This window comes from Zingiber officinale, chromosome 8B (genome assembly GCF_018446385.1).
Source record: "Zingiber officinale cultivar Zhangliang chromosome 8B, Zo_v1.1, whole genome shotgun sequence".
Taxonomy (NCBI): Eukaryota; Viridiplantae; Streptophyta; class Magnoliopsida; order Zingiberales; family Zingiberaceae; genus Zingiber; species Zingiber officinale.
The window spans coordinates 39,902,766-39,923,302 of NC_056001.1; the positions used below are offsets into that span (position 1 = coordinate 39,902,766).

General features: G+C 39.2%; 4 protein-coding genes across 4 annotated transcripts; 2 read left to right on the forward strand and 2 right to left on the reverse strand.

Moving 5' to 3' along the window:
- Positions 1-757: 757 nt before the first annotated feature.
- On the forward strand, positions 758-2,221 carry LOC122016566 (tryptophan synthase alpha chain-like). The gene is made up of 7 exons (XM_042573912.1): positions 758-1,043; positions 1,122-1,230; positions 1,319-1,395; positions 1,467-1,544; positions 1,645-1,722; positions 1,819-1,878; positions 1,958-2,221. The coding sequence occupies exons 1-7, from the start codon at positions 1,032-1,034 to the stop codon at positions 2,108-2,110; spliced, it is 567 nt and encodes a 188-aa protein (XP_042429846.1). The 5' UTR covers positions 758-1,031; the 3' UTR covers positions 2,111-2,221.
- A 475-nt stretch (positions 2,222-2,696) lies between these two features.
- LOC122015836 (co-chaperone protein p23-2-like) lies at positions 2,697-10,517 on the forward strand. Its single transcript, XM_042572895.1, has 6 exons — positions 2,697-2,842; positions 3,160-3,343; positions 3,946-4,105; positions 9,488-9,522; positions 9,606-9,645; positions 10,272-10,517. Exons 1-6 carry the CDS (start codon positions 2,838-2,840, stop codon positions 10,304-10,306), a joined length of 459 nt encoding a protein of 152 aa, XP_042428829.1. The 5' UTR covers positions 2,697-2,837; the 3' UTR covers positions 10,307-10,517.
- Positions 10,518-10,833: 316 nt separating this feature from the next.
- Positions 10,834-12,039, reverse strand: LOC122015835 (protein RESTRICTED TEV MOVEMENT 2-like). The gene is made up of 2 exons (XM_042572894.1): positions 11,868-12,039; positions 10,834-11,781 (listed from the first exon to the last, which is right to left on the reverse strand). The coding sequence occupies exons 1-2, from the start codon at positions 11,968-11,970 to the stop codon at positions 10,934-10,936; spliced, it is 951 nt and encodes a 316-aa protein (XP_042428828.1). The 5' UTR covers positions 11,971-12,039; the 3' UTR covers positions 10,834-10,933.
- Positions 12,040-13,009: 970 nt separating this feature from the next.
- Positions 13,010-14,245, reverse strand: LOC122016796 (syntaxin-121-like). Its single transcript, XM_042574195.1, has one exon. It carries the CDS (start codon positions 14,143-14,145, stop codon positions 13,294-13,296), a length of 852 nt encoding a protein of 283 aa, XP_042430129.1. The 5' UTR covers positions 14,146-14,245; the 3' UTR covers positions 13,010-13,293.
- Between the last annotated feature and the right edge of the window lie 6,292 nt (positions 14,246-20,537).

Below are 20,537 nucleotides of genomic sequence, written 5' to 3' on the forward strand. Positions count from 1 at the left end.
ATGGGATCGGTCAATCCGACACATCCAATTTAAATTGTCAATCAAACTTAATTAAGATGGAACCATAAATCTATTCTAAAATTAAGATAATTTATATATTGAAAAAGATTTATTTTATAGATCGATTTGATTTGCAAGTAACCAATCAAAATTAAACTAAAATTCTGTCCTCACATTTGGCGGAAAATCTTGATAAAAATTCTAGATGCCTGACTTTTTTTTTTCAATGGCAGAAGCGTCAGTTTGCCTCTATTTGCTTGAGCAAGCTATTGCTAATTTGGGCGTATATTTTATAATATATGTGAAGCACAAGCTCATTTCAGAGTATAAATCTATAAATAGCCTGGAGAAACTATAATCCAATTTCAGAGGAAGAGAATTAGTAACAAGAGGGAGATGATAATGGCTTCTGCAAGTGTGGCCGTGGCTAGCAACAGATTGAAAATTTCTTCAACAGATTGTGTATACTCCATGGCAGAGAGACAAGACTTCATACTCAGAGTTCAAGCATTCAGCATTTCTGAAACCTTCTCCTCTCTGAGAAGACAGAAAAGGGTAAGTAATTAAGCCCTCTCAATTATAGGTTGGCTCTGAAAATTTTTCTTCCTTTTGTTTGGGTTGGTCAGTTTGGATGGATTGGGCGGATCTAAGTTGGGTGGTGCAAGTAGGTTTGGCTAGTCGAGTTGATCGATTGGGCTACTAGGGATTGAGTGAGCTAGACGAGTTTTAATGGCAATTTTAATGATGTTTGGGTTGCATTTATTCCCTACATTACTGCTGGAGATCCTGATCTTTCAACAACAGCAAAGGCTTTGAAGATGCTGAGCTGCTGTGGGGCTGATATAATTGAGCTGGGGTTGCCATGCAATGCCCCTGTGTTGGATGGACCTGTCATTCAGGTTCTTAGTTAATCCTTTCTCAAATAGATCATTGATTCTGGAAACTTTTTTATCGACTAAATGCTTTGATTTGTGGAGGCTTCCCACAAGAGAGCTCTGGCTAGCAAGACAAATCTAAAGGCAGTCATCTCCATGCTGAAGGAGGTAATGCAGACTAGTGTTTCAGGAAATTCAGGAAGCCATCTCATTTCGCAAAGCTTTTAAGCTAGAAATCTTCTGCAGGTCGTCCCACAGATCTCTTGCCCAGTTGTGATGTTCTCCTATTATAATCTGATTTCAAGCTCCAGAAGCCAGTGGTTCCTGTCTGCACTAGAAGATGCTGGTGCACAAGGTGATGCAAAGGCCATGATCATTTATACACTCCTTAAATTTGAAGCTTTGTGTTATACAGAAAAAGAAAATTGTACGTTGTCCTACAGGGCTTATTGTGCCAGACCTTCCCTTTGAAGATGGTGCAACTTTAAGGAGAGAAGCTGCTGAGAAAAATATCGATATGGTAGGTTCTCATCTCAAATGCCCTCAAGCTCATGCATCTGATTGATTGAAGTCTAATTAAATGTGTAAAAGGTTCTGCTAACTACACCTGCCACTCCAAAGAAGAAAATGAAGGCTATTGTTGATGCTTCTGAAGGATTTGTGTACCTTGTGAGCATTCATACAAAGCTGATCGGTCGATCAATAAGATACTGATTGAATTGATGGAGCAACATTCATAACCAAGTTTTCTTCCTCTCTGGCCTCACAGGTAAGCTCTGCTGGGGTAACTGGCGCCCGCGATATTGTGAACACTAAGGTACAGTTTCTCCTCAAGGAAGTTAAAGAGGTGAGTCTCCGATCGATCATCGAAAAGAATAATGCCTTCTGCTAATTAGTAATTTTGTAGAATATATGCTACATGAAGTTGTAACCTTTTTCACAGACATCTCGGAAACCTGTTGCAGTGGGGTTTGGAGTATCAAAACCACAGCACGTCAAGCAGGTCACAGTGACTCTAATGAATTGCACTTGATGAACTCATCCATTGTATTTGTAGGACACCAATCAACTCTGCTCTGCAGATTTCATCATGGGGAGCTGATGGCGTGATTGTCGGTAGCGCCATCGTCAAACTGTTAGGCGAAGCAAACTCCAGAGAAGAAGGATTGAGGCATGTGAAGTCCTTTGTGGCATGCTTAACTGCTGCACTTCCTTTAGGGAAGAATGAAAACTAAAGATACTTGATGGTATTTATTGACAAGTATTTTTAAGGTATATGTAAATATTAAATTTGGGGCTTAGGAGAATGCTATGAAATGGATAGATTCTAAAATGAATTCTTTGTGAAAACCGACATACCAATAATAAAATTTATAAAATATTTAGTTTCATTATTTCCCTCGAGGGAAAATTTTGATAGATACTTTTTAGACATTTAATGAATATTTCAATTAAGCTATTTGAGTGATATGACAAATAAATAAAATAAAAAAGACTTGATTAATAAAGATAAAATGAGATAATATTAATTAAAAATAAATAATAATATAGGAGATCTTAGGATAATCATGTACCCCCCACTTAATATAATAGAATAGAGATTTATTGTTCGTTGCATTTGAGTTCTAAAATAAAATACAAAATAGTTAAGTGAAAAAAATTTTAAACGTGCATTTACGATTATTTAAAATTCTGATATATTTTTTCATATAATATATTTTAACATCTAATTAAATTATAATATTTTTAATGTGTAATATTAAAATTTATGACTTATTTAAATTTTAATATATAAGTTTGTTCTTCTTCTTCCCTACTTTTATTTATTCTACTTGCGCTCTCTCTCCTCGTACGTTACGCTGCGAGCCGTCGAAGCATTCAGAGCTCCCTGTTCCAAATTCTAGGGTTTCTTCGCCAACACTTTTCTCATCTTCGCTGTGTTTTCCGTCGTCGTCTCCATCCATGGGGTGAGCCAGGATCTTATCTTCTTGACTCCTATCAACTCGCCTTCAATTTCTCCTCATTCGGTTTGTTTCTCGTCTCGTTGAGGTTTAAATGATTCATGATTCAGCGATTTCGTCAAATAGAAGCAAGTACGTTCCTCTGGTACCGCATATTTTTTTTCCCGATGATTTCAGTTATCGATCAAAGTGATTTCACTCCGTAGTAAATTTGTTTTTTCCTAGACCTTCGTGTCTACGTCGAGGCATTCTGTGATTGTTAGTGTTACAGATTTTGACCAAGATTATTTTTGGTTATATTATGTGGATTTTTGATTATACAGTCGCCAGCCCGAAGTTCTGTGGGCACAGCGCTCGGATAAGATCTATTTGACTGTTTCTCTGCCCGATGCAAGAGATGTTTTGGTGCAGAGTCAGCCCCAGGGAGTGTTTCAGTTCTCGGCTGTTGGGGCTCAAGGTGAGCTCTTTGACTTCAACCTCGAGTTGTATGACACCACAGTTCCTGAGGTAAGATTCCTTAGTTTCTTTCTTTATAAATGGAAAAGGTGTGTACATTTCCTTGTTGCTAACTAATATTTAGTGAATTTGGCTCCTTTTCTGAAGGACTGATCTATTTGACTAAAATTATTGTTAATCCAGAACTAATGTTTCTTTACGCTCGAAGTACCTCGCTGATCAACCTGATATGTGTAATGAAGGTTTTTCTTACTTATGTTATCCACGATTCATGTGTGTGAGAAAAATGACTGCGTTGGACATGAGACAATCAAAAACATATTTAGGCACCAGGCGTCTTTGACAGAACATAAAAGAGTGGGGCATGGAAGATATATATTTTGGTATTATGCTTAACTTTACAATGATTTTTTCTGTGGCTTGTAGCTCACCTGGAGTAACTGTGAATTCATATGCTCTTTTTGTTGATCTTAAACATAGGGATGAATGTTTTTGGTGTTATATACTTGTATTGACTATGGCAAAATTTCCACGAGTTAGACACCAACTTACTTTTAGTGTCAAAGATTTTGATGCATGGAGGTATCAGATTAAGATATCATTTTGTGGAGTTCATTTGTTTCTCTCTCTCTCTCTCTTTTTAATTGTTTCAGGCTAGTAAAACAAAAATTGGGATGAGGAACATAATATGTTCAATCAAGAAAGAGAAAAAGGCATGGTGGAAGCGGCTGCTGAAGTCAGAGGAAAAACCTGCTCCTTATATTAAAGTTGATTGGAATAAATGGTGTGATGAAGATGAGCAGTCTGACATTTGTAAGTATGCATCTAGAGTAAAAGTATGCTTTGCATTAACCTTCAATTGTTTTATTCCATGAAAAATGTCAAAATGAGTAAACAAACTGTATGTTAGACCTCTTTCATGTCTAGCTTCATGTGTTCATGGTTTTAACACTTAATATCTTAGAACAATGACTAATTGTGAATCTGACATCTGTCAGTAATTCACTAACTTTCATATGATTTTGACATTTAAGTATTCACTTTATTTTCATTAAATCAATCTTGTGGTTTATCTCTGCATAAACTTTTTAGTTAATGCATAAAGTTGGAAAAATGTGTACTTATTTCTGTTTTGCAATTAATTAGCTGGCTTTACCGAATTGCATTCTTCATTAGAGTTTGAGATTTCTGTTGATTACAACATTATCATGTTTATGCTTCTAGAAACAACATGATCGTAGATTAGACTTTAGAAACTTTGTATTTTGTGCTTAATAGATCTTGTTCCACTGGAAAAGGGTTGTTGTTACAGCTACTTTTCAGTAAGGGTTTAGGTGTTAAAAGATTTGAAAAAAGGGGTATGGAATGAATGGAAACCTTTGATGGTGCAAAGTGTAAATTGGAATATTTAAGCCGAAAACAAAAGTTTTGAAAATGGAATTGATAATTTTAAAACAACCTAGGTTAAACTTTGCAAAAGGAAATTTTTAGCATGAGGTGAAATGCGGATATTGCATCCGCGGGCTTTAACTAAGTTTCTATAATGATATCATTTGTAGTATCTCTTTGTTGAATAATTGATTATAGATATTTCATATGTATTCAAACTATTCATCTTATTCTTTGTTTTTATTATGGAAATTATATTTCCTATATTATTTCAAATCATACTTAAGTTTCTAAAATGTTTCTCCATAATAATGTTCTAAAAATCGGCTTAGGTGACCGCCTCCAAGTGCTAGGCGTCGCACCGAAAACATGCTAGTCAACCATCATAGCGCCTAGGTGGGATTAGGCGGCCCTAGGTGCCGACTAATTTAGGCGCCGTAGAAATAATGTATAGGTTTTCATGTTTTTTTTAGTTTGGGCTTTTAAATTTAAAATTCAATTAACAAAAAAATCGAAATCTAACCTTTTATTTTGTGTTGGGCTTAAGTTTTTTAAGCCCTAAACTTTGGTCCAATAAGAAAATCAATTTGTTGGCTTGCCTTAGTGGTTAGAACCAAACTTCATTTTCATCGTATTGAAATCAAATCAGAGTGCTCACATTTTGGAGAAATCACAGAGTTAAAAGGAGACAGAAATTGATTTGAAGAAAAAATTATTGTTTGATCCAAGGTTTAAAAGTTCAATCCGTGCCGAGATTTCGGTCCTGGACCGGAACTATACGGTTTTGGTATCGTGTCGTGTCGATATAATTTCGATATTTTTTGAATATAAAATATATTAATTAAAAAAATTAACATAAATATTTTAAAAATAAACAAAATAAACAATCTAAAAAATAATCTTTAAAAAAAGGAAAAGATATGAAAATAGATAAATAAATAAATAAATAAAAAATTTATTATAATTTTTAAATTAAAATAAATGAAATATAAAATTAATTAGATAATTTTATTAGGGTTTAATAAAACCTCTTTAGATTATTTCCATTATAGTTGGGAGTTAATTAAAAAAATCCGAAATCTGATACCACTTGCGAAATCATGCGACTTGGGGTTGTCGTGGGGTTGTGTGACCCTCAGCCATGGTCGCGAGGCTCGCGTGACTTCTTCGGCACGACCGTGGTGGTCGTGCAATCCCTTTGCAGCGGTCGCAGGGTCACGCGACGTATCCGCAGCGGCAGCAGAAGGGTTATGCGGCCCCTCCGCCGCTATTGCGGGTTCGAGCAACCTCTTCGTTGTGGCCACGGGGTTGCGCAACATGTCGTAGCTGTCGTGGGTTTGGTGCCCGGGTCGTGTCGGTCGCCGGGCGGAACGAGATGTTTCGCCCATTTCAACTGTTTCAGCATGACACTTTAAACCATGGTTTGATCTTTTCTCAGCTAGGCAACTTGGAAGGGATTGAATTAAAGGTTAGCTAAAGTCTTATCCTTTAGAAACGTCATTTCATCATACACTCGTAATATTCATTAAAGTTGAATGGTAATTTGTTTTAATTTTGATACTTGCAAATTGAAAAAAAAAATTGTTTTAACTTTGATTTCTCCACTCGATTTCTACATGAGTTTGCCATTTCTATTTTTTTTTCTTAATGAAAAGAAAATATGTTTCTGCATAAGCATCTTGTTCTGATATTTTGTTTGGCTGATAATATTGAAGCTTGAGACAAAAATAAATTTCAAAGTGATTTATGAATTCAATTAGAGTTGGAGCAGTGGTCTTTTACTTGATAAATATCGAAGGTTTAATAACATTGTGAGAAAAATGGTGGATAAGATGAATCATCCGATTAAATCACATAGTTTCTAAAGTTGCAAATTTTATTCTTAAATCTCGTTTTGGGTTATTACAATTAACTATTGAAGTGATTAACAATAGGTAACAATGTCAAGTAATCCATCTTTGATGACATTCATCACTTAGCCCGAATTTGAGATGCTTTGGAGAAAGTCAAATCTCATCGGATGGGAGTTTAGGATTTTGAATGATCCTAAGAACCTCGACAAAGTTAAAGGCAAATTATGTGGGAAAATAATGTCGGATGGAGTTTATAGGATCAATGAGCACATTGGAAATATACATGAAAATGTATCTGGTTGTCAAAAAAAAAACATCTTAAGAAGATTGCAATAAGTGCAAACAGGTTATTTTAGATGGAAGAAACCGAAAGAAGAACAAAAGAATGGAAGAAGAGAGTGGTAGAGCAAGAGGTGAATATTCCTCTAGATGAAGAAGGTAATGAAATTGAAAGGGATAGATGGATTTAAAAAACCTCTTCCACTTGGCCCCATGGATAGATATGCATTGATGATTTCTCCATAAATTGTAGGTTCAAGTGGGAATAAAATACTTCACCAAAAAAATATAAATGAGGCTCTTTTCAAAGAAAGAACTTAACAAGTTCAATAGTATATTGGGAGATAGGTTTATGAAAATGGGATCCCATTCAATGTTGTTGATAATGATAGCTTCAAGCAACTAATGGAGACAGTGAGTCAATTTGGACCAAGATTCAAGCATCCAACTCAATATCAACTTAGGAGCTACTTTTGAAAGTTGAAGTTGAAAGAACAAAATAACTGCTGAAGAAACATGAAGAAGAATGGGCAAAGAATGGGTGCACAAATGCATGGAGTGATAGAAAAAGAAACAACATACTAAATTTGTGTGTTAATTGCAAGGAGGATACTACATTTTTACCATCTAAGTAGTAGACGAGACACATATAGCTGAACTTATTTTTGAGTATGTTGACAAATGTGTTGAACAAGTAGGAGATCAGAATATTGTGTAGATTGTAACAGACAATGCCACCAACAATATGATTGCAACTAAATTGATGAGAGAAAAGCGGATTGAGATCTTTGGGAGTTCTTGTGCAACTCATATTGTTAATCTTATACTTGAAAGTATTGGCAAACTTCCACGATATAAAAAGTTTATTGAGCAAGTCAAGTCTTTTACCATTTTCATTTATGCTCACCGAAAGACTTTGTCATTGATGAGAAGTTTCACAAAGAAGAGAGACATAGGTCGGCCACATTGCACAATTTGATTAAAAAAAATCTAGTTTAAGGGTCATGTTTACAAGTGATATGTGGAAGAAATGTAAATGGTTAAAAATAAAGGGAAATTGACTTACTGTGATGAGCATGAGTTGTTATAATGATATGACATTTTGTTTGAAAATACTTGCTCCTTTGGTAAGAGTTCTTCGATTGGTAGATGGAGATAAAAAGCTATCCATGGGATTTCTATATGGGGAGTTTCTTCAAGCTATAGAAGATATCAAGGTGGCTCTAAACAACGTGAAATCAAATTATCAGCTTGTCATAGTGATTATTGAGTCAAATATAAAGGATAGACTTGATACATCATTACATACCACTACCTTTTTTTTGTTGAAATCTCTATTTTTGAGGAGGCCGTGATGAGGATTTTTGAATGCATGGAAATTTTGCATGCCGATAAGTTTGATCTACAAGATATAATTATTAATAAGGAATATGCAAAATATAAAGACAAGACTGAGTTATTTGGGAAAATATTGGCCACAAAAGAATGTGAAAAAAATGATGATACATCTGATCCATGTGCATGGTGGAGTACCTACGGTGCTCACACACCCAACTTGCTAAGAGTAGCTTTGAGAATACTTTCGTTAACTATAAGTTTATTTGGGTGTGAAAGAAATTGAAGTACATTTGAAGGAGTAAGCTTAAACTTTAAGTCTTTAATTAAAGTAAAATACTAATTTTTAAAGTTTATATTCATGTTACTAACTATAATATTTACTCTTTTTTTTAAGATTCATACTACAAAAAGAAATAGGTTGGATATCAACAGCTTGAACAATCTAGTATTTATCCAATTTAATACTAGATTGTTGAACAAACAAAAAAGAGAGAAAGAAAGGAATATCGATGCTTCTTGCAAAAGATGTTTCAAATGCGCAAGGTTGGATTGTGGATGGTGGGGAAGATACTGAAGTTAGGATCACTTGTCAAATGGTTGATGAAGCAATTGGATGAAAATCTACAACGAAGAAGCTCTAGAGTGTGAGAACTTCACGAGGATGATTTTGCATCTGAAGAAGAAGAAGAGGATCACAATGATGATATTGAGTTTGTATCTGATGATGAACAAGTTATTGAAAATTATAGAGAAGAAGAAGTAGAATAAATTTGTGATATTTTATTAGTTGTGTAATTTTGAACTCATTTTAAATTTGATGTTACTGTGTTGGAGTTATAGAATGTGATTTATTATGTAATTTATGTTGATATCTTGAAATCCATCTAGTAGCACCTAGTCCCTGCCTAGGCGGCCTAGGCACTAGCACCTAGCGAATTTTAGAATTTTGCTCCATAATTTTAATTTCAAGTTATCATTCTCTTCAATAAGCATAACACGTCTCCAAATAATATGTACCACGGATATTTAATAGATAAGTATAATTGATATTAATATCTCTAGAATACTCAAACTGTCTTTTGTTGGGTTATGTGAATCATAAATTATCCAGCTGGTTAATTAATTTGAAGGCTAAGTGATGTGAATTATATAATATTTATTATGCTCTTACAGTGAAATTCTTCTCCTTGGCTCCTAACCTGTAAACTGATCATTAGCATCTAGATGTAGATGACTTTATCAGATGAATCTAATATGCCATTGATCTTGATCTCTTAGAAGAGTGTCAAGGTCTTCTTTTTTTGATACATCAAGTCTGATTTCCATCTCTTTACAGCTGATTCGTTTGCATCTGACGATGAAAACAATGGGGTGAGTCACTCTTTTGTACACTTAAATTATTTCCAAATGGATTGCAGTGTATATAACTTCTTATTCTTGCTGTCATTGCCCAGGGCGTGGATGACGATGACACTGACGATGATGGGTTGCTCTGTAAGAATCTCCAGAGTTTTTTCCCTTTTAATTTTATGTTTCTCTCCCTGCAAAGAATGTCCAATTTGAAAGAACAATTATGGAACTACTTTTCCACATTAAGTTTGTCAAATTTTTATTCTATTTGAGATATCTTGGTTGAGTAACACATTTAAAGTGGGAGACTGGAGTTACCTTTTTTCTGTGGCTTGTTGGGTCGCCCATTACTAATTTCAACCTTTTTTTCATTTACATTATTACAGTTTGATCTAGTTAATGATTATTTATCTGTACTTCTAGGGAACAGGGGGGTAAGGATTCATGAGACCATAAAATAGTAGTCGATTGATTTTATATAGTTTGAGCTGAGGCATACGAACTCTGAATGGTTACGGAAAGTTCAATTTGTAGATGCAAACAATCAGGTTTCTGTTAGTTGCTTAGCTACAAGTTCCACTTTGGAACTTGGTTCAGGACTCTGTTGGTGTATCATTTAGACATTTATGCATCAGTTATCTAATGATTCTTGTTTTTCTCTTCTGCTTACTGGATCATAGTCACAAGCATTAGCAAATGGCTTTTAATTGGTCTGAGTGCGTTCTTTCTACCTCAGCTTGAGATGGTGAACCATGTTTGTCTGGTTGCAGATCTACCTGATCTAGAGAAGGCCAGAGGAAAATGACAGGGACACTGATGGATTGATGACGGAACTTGTTTATGCAATGAGGACATTATGCCTAAGATTTGCTCACCCACTAGCCACAGGCTGCAGTAGAATGGATTTCGTATGCTTTTGTCTACGTGTAATTGTTGAATTCAAATGTTATTGTATCTTTGCATGAGAACTTACGAAAATTTATCTTAATCCTGAGTGTTGGTAGACTTTTTCTGTAGATAAGGGAAACCAAGCTTCTTGTTGGTTTGGCTACGTGCAGAACATAGTTTACTATCTTTTGGCAGCGCAAATCTGTTTGGGTAAAGCTTAATCAATACGTAACTTCACTTTGCAATATTCTCAATCAATATGGAATGGTTTTACATATACTGTCAACTTTAAATTTGTGCACTGGCTTGCTCCACTTGGATGATGGGGAATTTTTAAAGTTTTCAGCAGGGTGCTCCGCCATGTTGACTGGTGACCTGGAAAGACAAGCAACTCTACATTGAAGATCAAGATAGAAATCAGTTCAAATGCTAGGCATGTTTAGCTTGGTTTTAATTCATCCATTTCTTATTAATTTTACTGCATTACATATATGCAAACTGAGGTGTTCTTCACTGTAGACATCAACCAAGTCTAGTTGTCTCCTTATTTGTACCTCAAATACAATCCAATTCCAAGACACACTAAACCGGCGACAACCACATTCACCAACAGTGTCTTCTTAGCTGGAGGGAGCCCCATGAAAAGGCTGTCGATACTGTACTTTGCTGTCGTCACGGTGCCTTTGCCGTTGGAACTGGGAAAACTTGAGCTCTCGTGTAGCTCCTGTTTCTTTTCCAGGCTAGATGTATCCTCTGTTTTAAGTGCAGGACTCATCCGCTGTCCCTGTTTCACATCACTCTTTGATCTGCCTTCTTCTGGTTTAAGAGATGGACTGATCTGCTGGCCCTGTTTCACATCACTCTTTGATCTGCCTTCAGTTTTAAGTGCAGGACTCATCCTGTAGTCCTGTTTCATGTCACTATTTGATCTGCCTTCTTCAGATTTACCCTTGTCTTGCAACTTCTCTTGCTTTTTCTCCTGAATACCAGTTGCCTTCGGCTGTTCCTTACGACCAATTTCTTCTTTGGCTTCAGACTGCTTCTTCCTTCGTAGCTCTTCCTCTTCAGGTACTGCTTTCTGACTCTTACCATTTCTTTCCTGTGCCTTCTCCCCTTGCTGAGTTGTAGTTCTCTCCATCGGCGACGATGGTGGTTTGTGCATTATGGGCGTTGGCACCAGAGGAAGAGTGACCACATCTTGAGCAATGGAGAACCTAACTTGCAGTGTTTCGTTCTCAAACTTTGCCCGGGTTTGTGCCACCTTGCAGTGCTCTGGCAATGGATATTGCTTTGTGAACTTGCTCCGACGTTGACCGTCTAGCGGCCGTTCGCCGCTTATGTTAATGTAACCGTTGTTAGATATTTGTACCTTGATATGTTCCCTCTTGAATCCTATGATATCCATCAAAGCATGCTAGTATGTCAGCTTCTTAATTATACCAAGTGGATGAAGGAAAGCATAATTGTAGGGGGTTTACCTGGGAGATAAATGAGAAGTGTTCTGAAGGCTTCTTCATGAACCCATTCCGAAGATGGCTCAAAATTCTCGGAAGCTTGAAGAGCGGATGGGGTTGTTGACATGGTGAATCTAATGGTTTCCTGTGTGAGCTTGAATAAACTGTCGGTAGATAGAGACGGGAGATATGGTCGCCTCTTATATATAGGTACCACCGGATAGTGGTTGTTTGGCTTCCAGGGCGATGCTTTGTTAATATTCCCTCTTCTGAAGGTTACGGGGCCTCCGGTTGCCTCGCATGGGCAAGAAGTCATCTCTTCTTTGGATTGCACTCTTTGGTTGGGAACGCACAACAGAATTCTTAAACTCATGGTTAGGTTTCCTTCATGTTCGATTTTTGTAACTGAGAGGTATTCATTTCTTTTTCCTATTAGATTTATAGTTATAGGTCCAATTTATCTTTAATTAATTCCTCTAATGCTATGATTTAGCTGCTTAGTTGGTTAGAGCAACTGGGTCGCTTATAAGCGATGATAGAGCTGGAAATGAGTCAAATTGAATCAAATTTTATAGTGTAATTTGATAAGATAATCAAGTTATACCAAACCTAAAATGAATCAAGCCGTTAAAATAATTATTTAAATTTGATTTAATTTTATTTTTATGAACTTTTGTTTGATTTAAATTTAATTTGAGCTTAGTTCATTTTAGATGTTATTTAATTCTAAATTGATTGATTGATGATTATTTAAAAGTTTTATAATATAAATTTTTTGGATTGATTATTAATTTTAATAATATAAATTTATTTATTGATTTTGAAAGTTTTTTTATTTATTTAAAATATTGATAAAAATTGATTGATGAATTTACGAATATTATTTCTTAATGTTATTTATGAAGATGTTCTTAAATTTTTTCGTAAGTCAAATGTTAAATTAATCATGAACGTTAAGTTTATTTAAATCTAACTGGTGAGGTAGATTTAATGGGATGGACCCAGCCTGTCTCACCGGTTAGGATTGGTTGGTTCGAGTTAAGTGGTTGATTAGTTGAGTAAGTAAAACTATCGTAGAAATTTTAATAATATTGAAAACGAGAATCATTTTAATTAAATTGGAACCATTTATAACAGATAAAAAAAAAATACAAAGTAGAAGAAAACGAAGAACAAGTGTGGGATCAATCAAAGAAGCAGCCAAGGTGCCCCCACGGGCGGGATCAACCGGTTATGATATGGTATTCTTACAACATAGATCGGGAGGTCGAAGGTCTGCGGCAGCAATTGCGATAACATCAATATCTGTCCGTGCTAAACACCTTCGACCGCCATGTCATCGTCGGGCCCGTATTCACCGTGATTTACTCCCTCTCATACTCGTGGGGCAGGGGTGAGGGGGCCGCTGGGCGACGGGACCCGCCTTTTTACAACAAAGAAGCAGCCAAGGTTAAAAAAGAGTAGCAGAGAGAGAGAAGAGTGAGAAGCTCAAGATTTTCCTATTATTCGCGGCGAGAGTCAGCACGACGGCGAGGATTGCGACGAGGATGACGATGGCGAGGATCACGGCGGCGATGCAAGCCCAATTGCGGGTGCTCCTCCTCTGCTGCTGGGCGGCGCCGAGCTCCTCCGCGCCATGGCGGACAAAGGAGTTGGCGCGGCCGACGTTTGCCTCGATGTCGTCCATCTGCAGACCCTGGGCCCCTACCGACACCGCCATGTCTACGAATAGCCGCTGCAGCTCCACCAGGTTGCGCTCCAGCTCCTCCGCGGCGCCGCGCCGCTCCTGGATCTCCGCCACCACGTCGGCCTCCAGTCCCTGTCCGCGTCCCTCCTCGATGGCCTGCTGCAGAAGCCGTTCGCCCTCGCCTGCTGCCACCAGCTCCTCCACCGTCGCCTCGTCCGCCGCCTCCCCCGTCAAGGTGAAGTACCGCCGCGCCAGGATCTCCCGGTACTCGACGGAGACCGCGCGGCGGAGCTCCGCGAAAGCTGCCACGGAAGCGCGCAGCTTGTGCCGGAGGCCGGCGACGACGGTGGCGCGGGAACGGTCGGCGGAGCCGCCGGTGGCATCGGTGCGCTCTAACGATTGGAGGCGGAGCTTGATGAGGCTGGCTTTTTTGAGGGCGATGGTGGTGTCGGCGTCCATGCGGAGGCGGAGGGCGCGCACCGCCGAGGCATCCAGCAGGGCCTTGCCGGCTTCGTTGGACTCGCGCAGGCGCTGGTGGAGCCGCTCCACCTCCCGTAGCTCCTCCTCGATGGCGTCAGCGTCCTGCAAGATCTGATCGAGGTTGGATCCGTCCATCTCGTCGTCGATCGTACAGCCGGCTCAGCCGCCCCTCTGCTCCACAGGGATCCAGCAGCTCAAATTTTTGGGAGTTGAGAGGGAAAAAAAAGGAAAATTTTAATTATGCGAGAGCCAATTAATTAATTGGACCTACAGCCTGTGGTGGCTATTTTACAGCTGTTATTTTATACATTTCCTATCCCAATTTATTAATTAGAATAAAAATTTCTGTCTACCCATTTTTATTTTATTTATATATTTTTAAAATGCCTTTTATATTTGAGCAGAGATTTATCAAATAACATTCTTTTTCTGTTAAAAAAATATATAAGTTGAAAGATTATCTTTAATTTCATATTATTATTATTATGTTATGAATGGTCCCCAAAATGATATAGAATAAAGGGTTAAGATGAGGTGATAATAAAAATTAAAAAAAAAATGTGTAGATTCGCTATATTGACGGCTCTTTTAGTACCGGTCTTATGGAAATGGAGGGAAGTACATGTAGATATACATGCGTCAGATACATGGTGGGATAAAGCTCAGGTCGTCAGTTTCTGATAATCGACTCCTGACCATTACGTTAGAGATGTCATGCGGCCACCAGTTATGCTATGCCCTCGGGGGTGATAAGGTGACAATTAAAAAAAGGTAGATCCGCTACCTTAGCGGCCCCCCTAGTGCCGGCCCCACGGATATGGAGGGAGGTTCATGCAGGTACACAGGCCATAGGCGCATGGCGGGGTAAACCCCAGGTCGTCAGTTCCTGAGAATCGACCCCTGGCCATTACGCCAGAGATACCATGCGCTCACCGTCTGTGCTACGCCCTGGGGGCAATAAGGTGACAATTAAAGTTAAGATGAGGAGTGGTTCGAGTTAGAATACACATGACTAAACGAACCACCTCTAAGGTAAACTTCTAGTCTACTCCCGATTGGTCCCAGTGTTAATCGGACATCTAGGGCTTAGCGTCTCAGTTCTCATTTTCTTATATGCATGACTCCTAGTCTGCTCCCGGTCAATTCTAGTGTTGATCAAACGCCCAAGGCTCAGCTCCCAAGTTCTCATTTCTCATAGGCATTACCCCAAGTTTACTCACGGCCAGTTCTAGTGCCGGTTGAACATCTAGGGCTCAGCCCCTCAGTTCTCATTTCTCATGGGCATGACTCCCAGTTTACTCACAGCAGGTCCAAATGCCGATCGGACACCCAGGGCTCAGCTCCTCAGTTCTCATTTCTCATGGGCATGACTCTTAGTCTACTCTCGATCAGTCCCAGTGTCGATCGGACACCTAGGTCTTAGCTCTCTAATTCTCATTTCTCATGGGCATGACTCCCAGTCTACTCTCGGTCAGTACCAGTGCCGGTCAGATACCTAAGGCTTAGTTCCCAATTCTCATTTCTCATAAGCATGTCTCCGAGTTTATTCTTGGTCGGTCCCAGTGCCGGTCGGACACCCAGGGTTCAGCACCCCAATTCTCATTTCTCATGGGCATTGCTTCAAGTCCACTTCCGGTCGGCCTCCTCGTCGGTCGAACCATTGCCAGGGAACAACCTTGTCAGAGAATTACAATCGTCTATTAGAGAATAACGGTTACTTGTCAGGGAATATTTCGATACTCTGCTATATGTATGCCACAGAACCTTCCTCTACTTAATGGAAGTCCGTCATACATCCTCCGTTACCCGATATACCTCAACACAAGACATTTTCTGATATCTTATTATGACGACTATTATGGGAAAGTAGTATAAAAAGAGGTTAGCTTCGTTAGCCAGGTATGTGCTTGCACACACTCATATACTGCAGTACTACTATTCATCTACTTCTTGTTGGGGCAATTTCCCTAGGTCAAGGTTGACCAATTTGACTAATCTTGAGTTGAGTCAAGCTTGAGTCAGGATTTCAGTTTTGATCTTTGACAATATAAGGAGTTTGACAATATAAGGAGATTGCTGGAGCAATCGTCCGGTTATGGAAATGGTCAAAGGGTTGACCAGGTTGATAAGAAGACAAGTCAAGTAAGTCAGGGATGATAGGAGACTTGACTAGGTAAGTCCTAACTGGAGGTTAGGCGTCTGGAAGTCCTAACTGGAGGTTAGGTAGTGGTAAAGTCCTAGTGAGGAGCTAGGCAGTGGAAAGTCCTGGTGAGGAGCTAGGCAGTGGAAAGTCCTGGTGAGGAGCCAGGCAACGGGAGAGTCCTAGTGAGGATCTAGGTAGGAAAAAGTCCTGGTGAAGAGCCAAGCAATTGGAAAGTTCAAGTGTAATCTTGGCAAAGGAGAAAGTCCTGGTGAGGAGCCAGACAATTAGAAAGTCCAAGTGTAATCTTGGCAAAGGAGAAAGTCCTGGTGAGGAGCCAGCAATTGGAAAGTCCAAGTGTCATCTTGGCAAAGGAGAAAGTCCTGGTGAGGAGCCAGCAATTGGAAAGTCCAAGTGTCATCTTGGCAAAGGAGAAAGTCCTGATGAGGAGCCAGACAATTGGAAAGTCCAAGTGTGATCTTGGCAAAGGTTGTAAGTCCAAGCATGTGGTCTTGGCAAGGTAAGTCCTAGTGTGACTTGGCAAAGAGAACTCGACAACTAGGATGAGGCTGAAGGAAGCTCTTGAAGGCAAGGCGTGAAGGATAGGGAGATATCCGAGGGACGCAAGGCTGATGGAGGAGGCTAGAAGGCTAGTTCGAGGTTGGTCGAATGTGGCCAAATACTAGGCATGGAGACCCAACAGGTCACGGTTGACTGGGAGTTGGGTTAGAGACTTTCGACTTGAGTTTGAGTCAAGTTCAGGCTAGTTAATCGATCAAGCGATCGATTGAACCAGGGTCCAATCGATCAATGGATCGATTGGAGTGTGCTGCGAAGAAAGGAATGACCCAATCGATTGGTCGATCGATTGGGACCATAATTCGCGAGCACAGAGGCTTTCCCAATCGATCGAGAGATCGATTGGGAGCTGCCGATCGATCAACCAATCGATTGGGCAGGGAAGTTCTCGCGTGATCGCGAGAACACAGAAAGCGTCTGAATCTATCCACCGATTGATTCAGACTGCCCCAATCGATCGTCCGATCGATTGGGATTCAACCGTTGGGCAGGATGCAGGTGATGGACGGCTGCGATGGAGCGGTGCTGAAGTGACAATCGATTGGGGATGGATTGGATCGATTGAGAGCATTGTTTAAAGCCTTAGCGGAGCATTTTCTCCGTAGATCATTGCGATCTTTTCCTACGAGCTCACAACGAATTTTCAGCGATCTTCTCCGAGCTTCTCCGCCAGTTCTTGAAGGCTCTTGGGGTGCATCCCCAAACTTCAAGAGGCAACAACAATCAACAAGTAAGCAAGAAGAAGGGTGTATTTCAGTTATATTTTTGTATCTTCTTCTTGTGTGAGTGTTGTAGTGTTGTGTGCGTTTATACGAGGCTTCTCCGCCTCCGGCTGCGACCGAGAAGGAGTTGTTTACTAGTAGAGAGTGATCGAGTGTGTGGATCCTTGGATTAGTCACCTCTTCTTGAGGTGGATACCAAGTAAATCCGAGTGTTAGCGTTGTGGTTGTTTTTGTCTTTTTATTCCGCTGCATATCATCAAGACGTAACCGACGAACGCACGACGAGCCGCTATTCACCCCCCCTCTAGCGGGCACAAAGGTCCCTACAATTGGTATCAGAGCGAGGTCGCTCTTCTACGGATTAACCGCCAAGAGAGCAAGAAACTAGAGGAAGAAGAAGATGGAGTCCGAAGGACCGCTCGGATGGGATATCCGGATTCCACCTCCATATGACAAAGAGGACTTCAATTTTTAGAGGAATCGATTGAAGACTTGGTTCCAAATGGATTGGAACCAATGGATGGTCTTGGAGGACTCATTTGAAGCTCCAACGGATAAGAAGGGTAAACGCCTCCGACCTCGACATTGGACCGAGGAATAAAAGGAACAAGCGGAGGCCGATAAGGAGGTAACGAAAATTTTGTTAAATTTATTACCATCTAATATCCTTTTGAGTGTAGGTGAATACACTAGTGCATGTGATCTTTGGAAAAAGATCATTTCCTATCATGAGAACCCTACATAAATCCAAGGAGTGGAGGAGCCCAAGGAGAAAGGCTTATTGGTCCAAGAAGAGAAGGACCAATCAAATGTTGACACAAGGTCAACATTCGAGGAGGAAAAGGAAGAGGAGGAGAAGGAAGAAGATGAGAGATCCTCTACATCTTCAAGAGTGTGAGAGGTGGAAGCATCCACATCCTCAAGAGTTGAAGAGGTGGAAGCACCCACACTCTCAAGAGGAGAAGAAGATGATGATGCAACCTCCACAATGCAAGCTACATCAAATGGAGAATCAAGCATCATCCCTACAAGCAAAGGTATAGGAACTTTAATTGAAAATAATAAAAATTATATCATTTGCTTTGAGTGTAGGGAGCATGGGCACTACAACAGTAAGTGTCCCAAATTGGCCAAGAAGAAGGGTCAAGTAGTACACAAGGGCGAGGAGAAGCCCAAGGAGATTGGTCCCACGGAACGCAAGAGTAAGGAGCACATTATATGCTTCTCATGCAATCAAAATGGGCATTACCGGAATCAATGCCCTAAAGGGAAGAAGCCAATCAAAGTTAGAGGAGGAAGCACAAGTCTAGGGGGAGCTTTTTGTTGGTTGCTACTCGGGAAGCCTAACGGTTCCACTGTACAAAAATTTTGCACAAAGGTCTGAACCTTTTCCTAGCTACCATGTGTTCTTTTAAATTAAACTTGGATCGCCTGCGGAACTTAACACGTTTGATCCTAAGTTTAACTTATTTGTTCTTTTAGGTTTAGACTTGGATCTCCTGCGGAACTTAACACGTTTGATCCAAATCACCTAGGTTACGAAGACAATTAAATATCTATTTCTAAAATTGGCTTCCAGTACTGACGTGACGAGGCACATGACCTTCTTGGATATGGGAACAACCACCACCGACTAGACAAAGCCTTTTAAGGAAAGCTAATATTTAATTTCCTTAAATAACTCTAGGTCAATCAAAAAGAGCAATCGAAGCACAAGTTCGAAAAGAAAACAAAAGAACACAACATCGAAAACTAATTCAAAATACTAGAATTGCATGCCTTTTGTATTTGGTATTTTTACAAAGAAATAAAACTAGCATGATGCGGAAAAATATTACTAGTTATACCTTTCTTTTGAAGACAAAAACCTCTTGATCTTCTACCATATTCCTCTTCTAACCTCGGACATTGTGTGGGCAACGATCTTCCGAGATGAGAACTACCTTTCCACCTTCCTTCTTTCTTCTAGATTTCGGCCACAATAAATTTCTTCAAGGATGAAGAATTTCGGCCACCACCAATGCTCCAAGGGATGCTAGAGCCGAGGCTTGCTTTCTCTCCTTCTTCTCCTTCCTTGATCCGGCCACAAACAAGAGCTCCACCAAGAAGATGGGTTTCGGCCAACAAGAGGAGAGGAGAGAAATAGGGTCGGCCACCAAAACCAAGGAAGAGAGGGAGGAAAAGAATAAAGGTTGTTCACCCATGAAGGCTCCTCCACCTCCTCTTTTGTAATCCTTGGTCTTGGCAAATAAGGAAATTTTAATAAAAACTTCCTTAATTCTTTTGCCATGAAAAGGAAAAATTTATTTAATTAAAAATAATTTTTCTTCTCATTATTATAATGGCCGGCCAAACCAAATCTCCAAGCAAATAAAAATTTTAAACACAAATTAAAACTTCGTTATTTGCTTCCGGAAATTTTATAAAAATTTCTCAAATAATTTGTATCCCTTCATGATTGGTTAAAAGGAAATTTTATAAATTAAATCTTTCTTTAAACATGTGGATAATTTCTGGAAAGTTATCTCTAAAAATTAAAATCTCCTTTCAATCTACAAATAAGGAAAGATATCAAATCTTTTCTTAATCTTTTGTAGAAACTAATAAAAGAGAATTATTAATTTTTAAACTTTTAAATCATGAACATGGTTAAAAGGAAAGTTTTTACCAAAATTAAAATCAACATTTTTAATCTACAAATAAGGAAAGAGATGTAGAATCTTATAAAAGGAAAGATTTACATTTTTAAACTCTCTTTTAAATCATGTTATCCACATAAGAAAATTTTAAAAAATAAAAATCCTTTTATTTTAATTTGGGCCGGCCACGCCAAGCTTGAACCCAAGCTAGGGCCGGCCACCTTGAAGCACCCATGAACCAAACTTTGGCCGGCCCCTATGGGATGGGTAAGAAGGTGAGTATAGGTGGGTATAGTACTTTATAATTAAGAGACTACGATAGGGACCGAGAGGAGGAATTGGTTTTGGTCTTCCGATAAAATTAAGCATCCCGTGTTCACCCCGAACACACAACTTAATTTTATCAATAATAATTCATTCCACTAGAGAACTACTATTGAACTACCG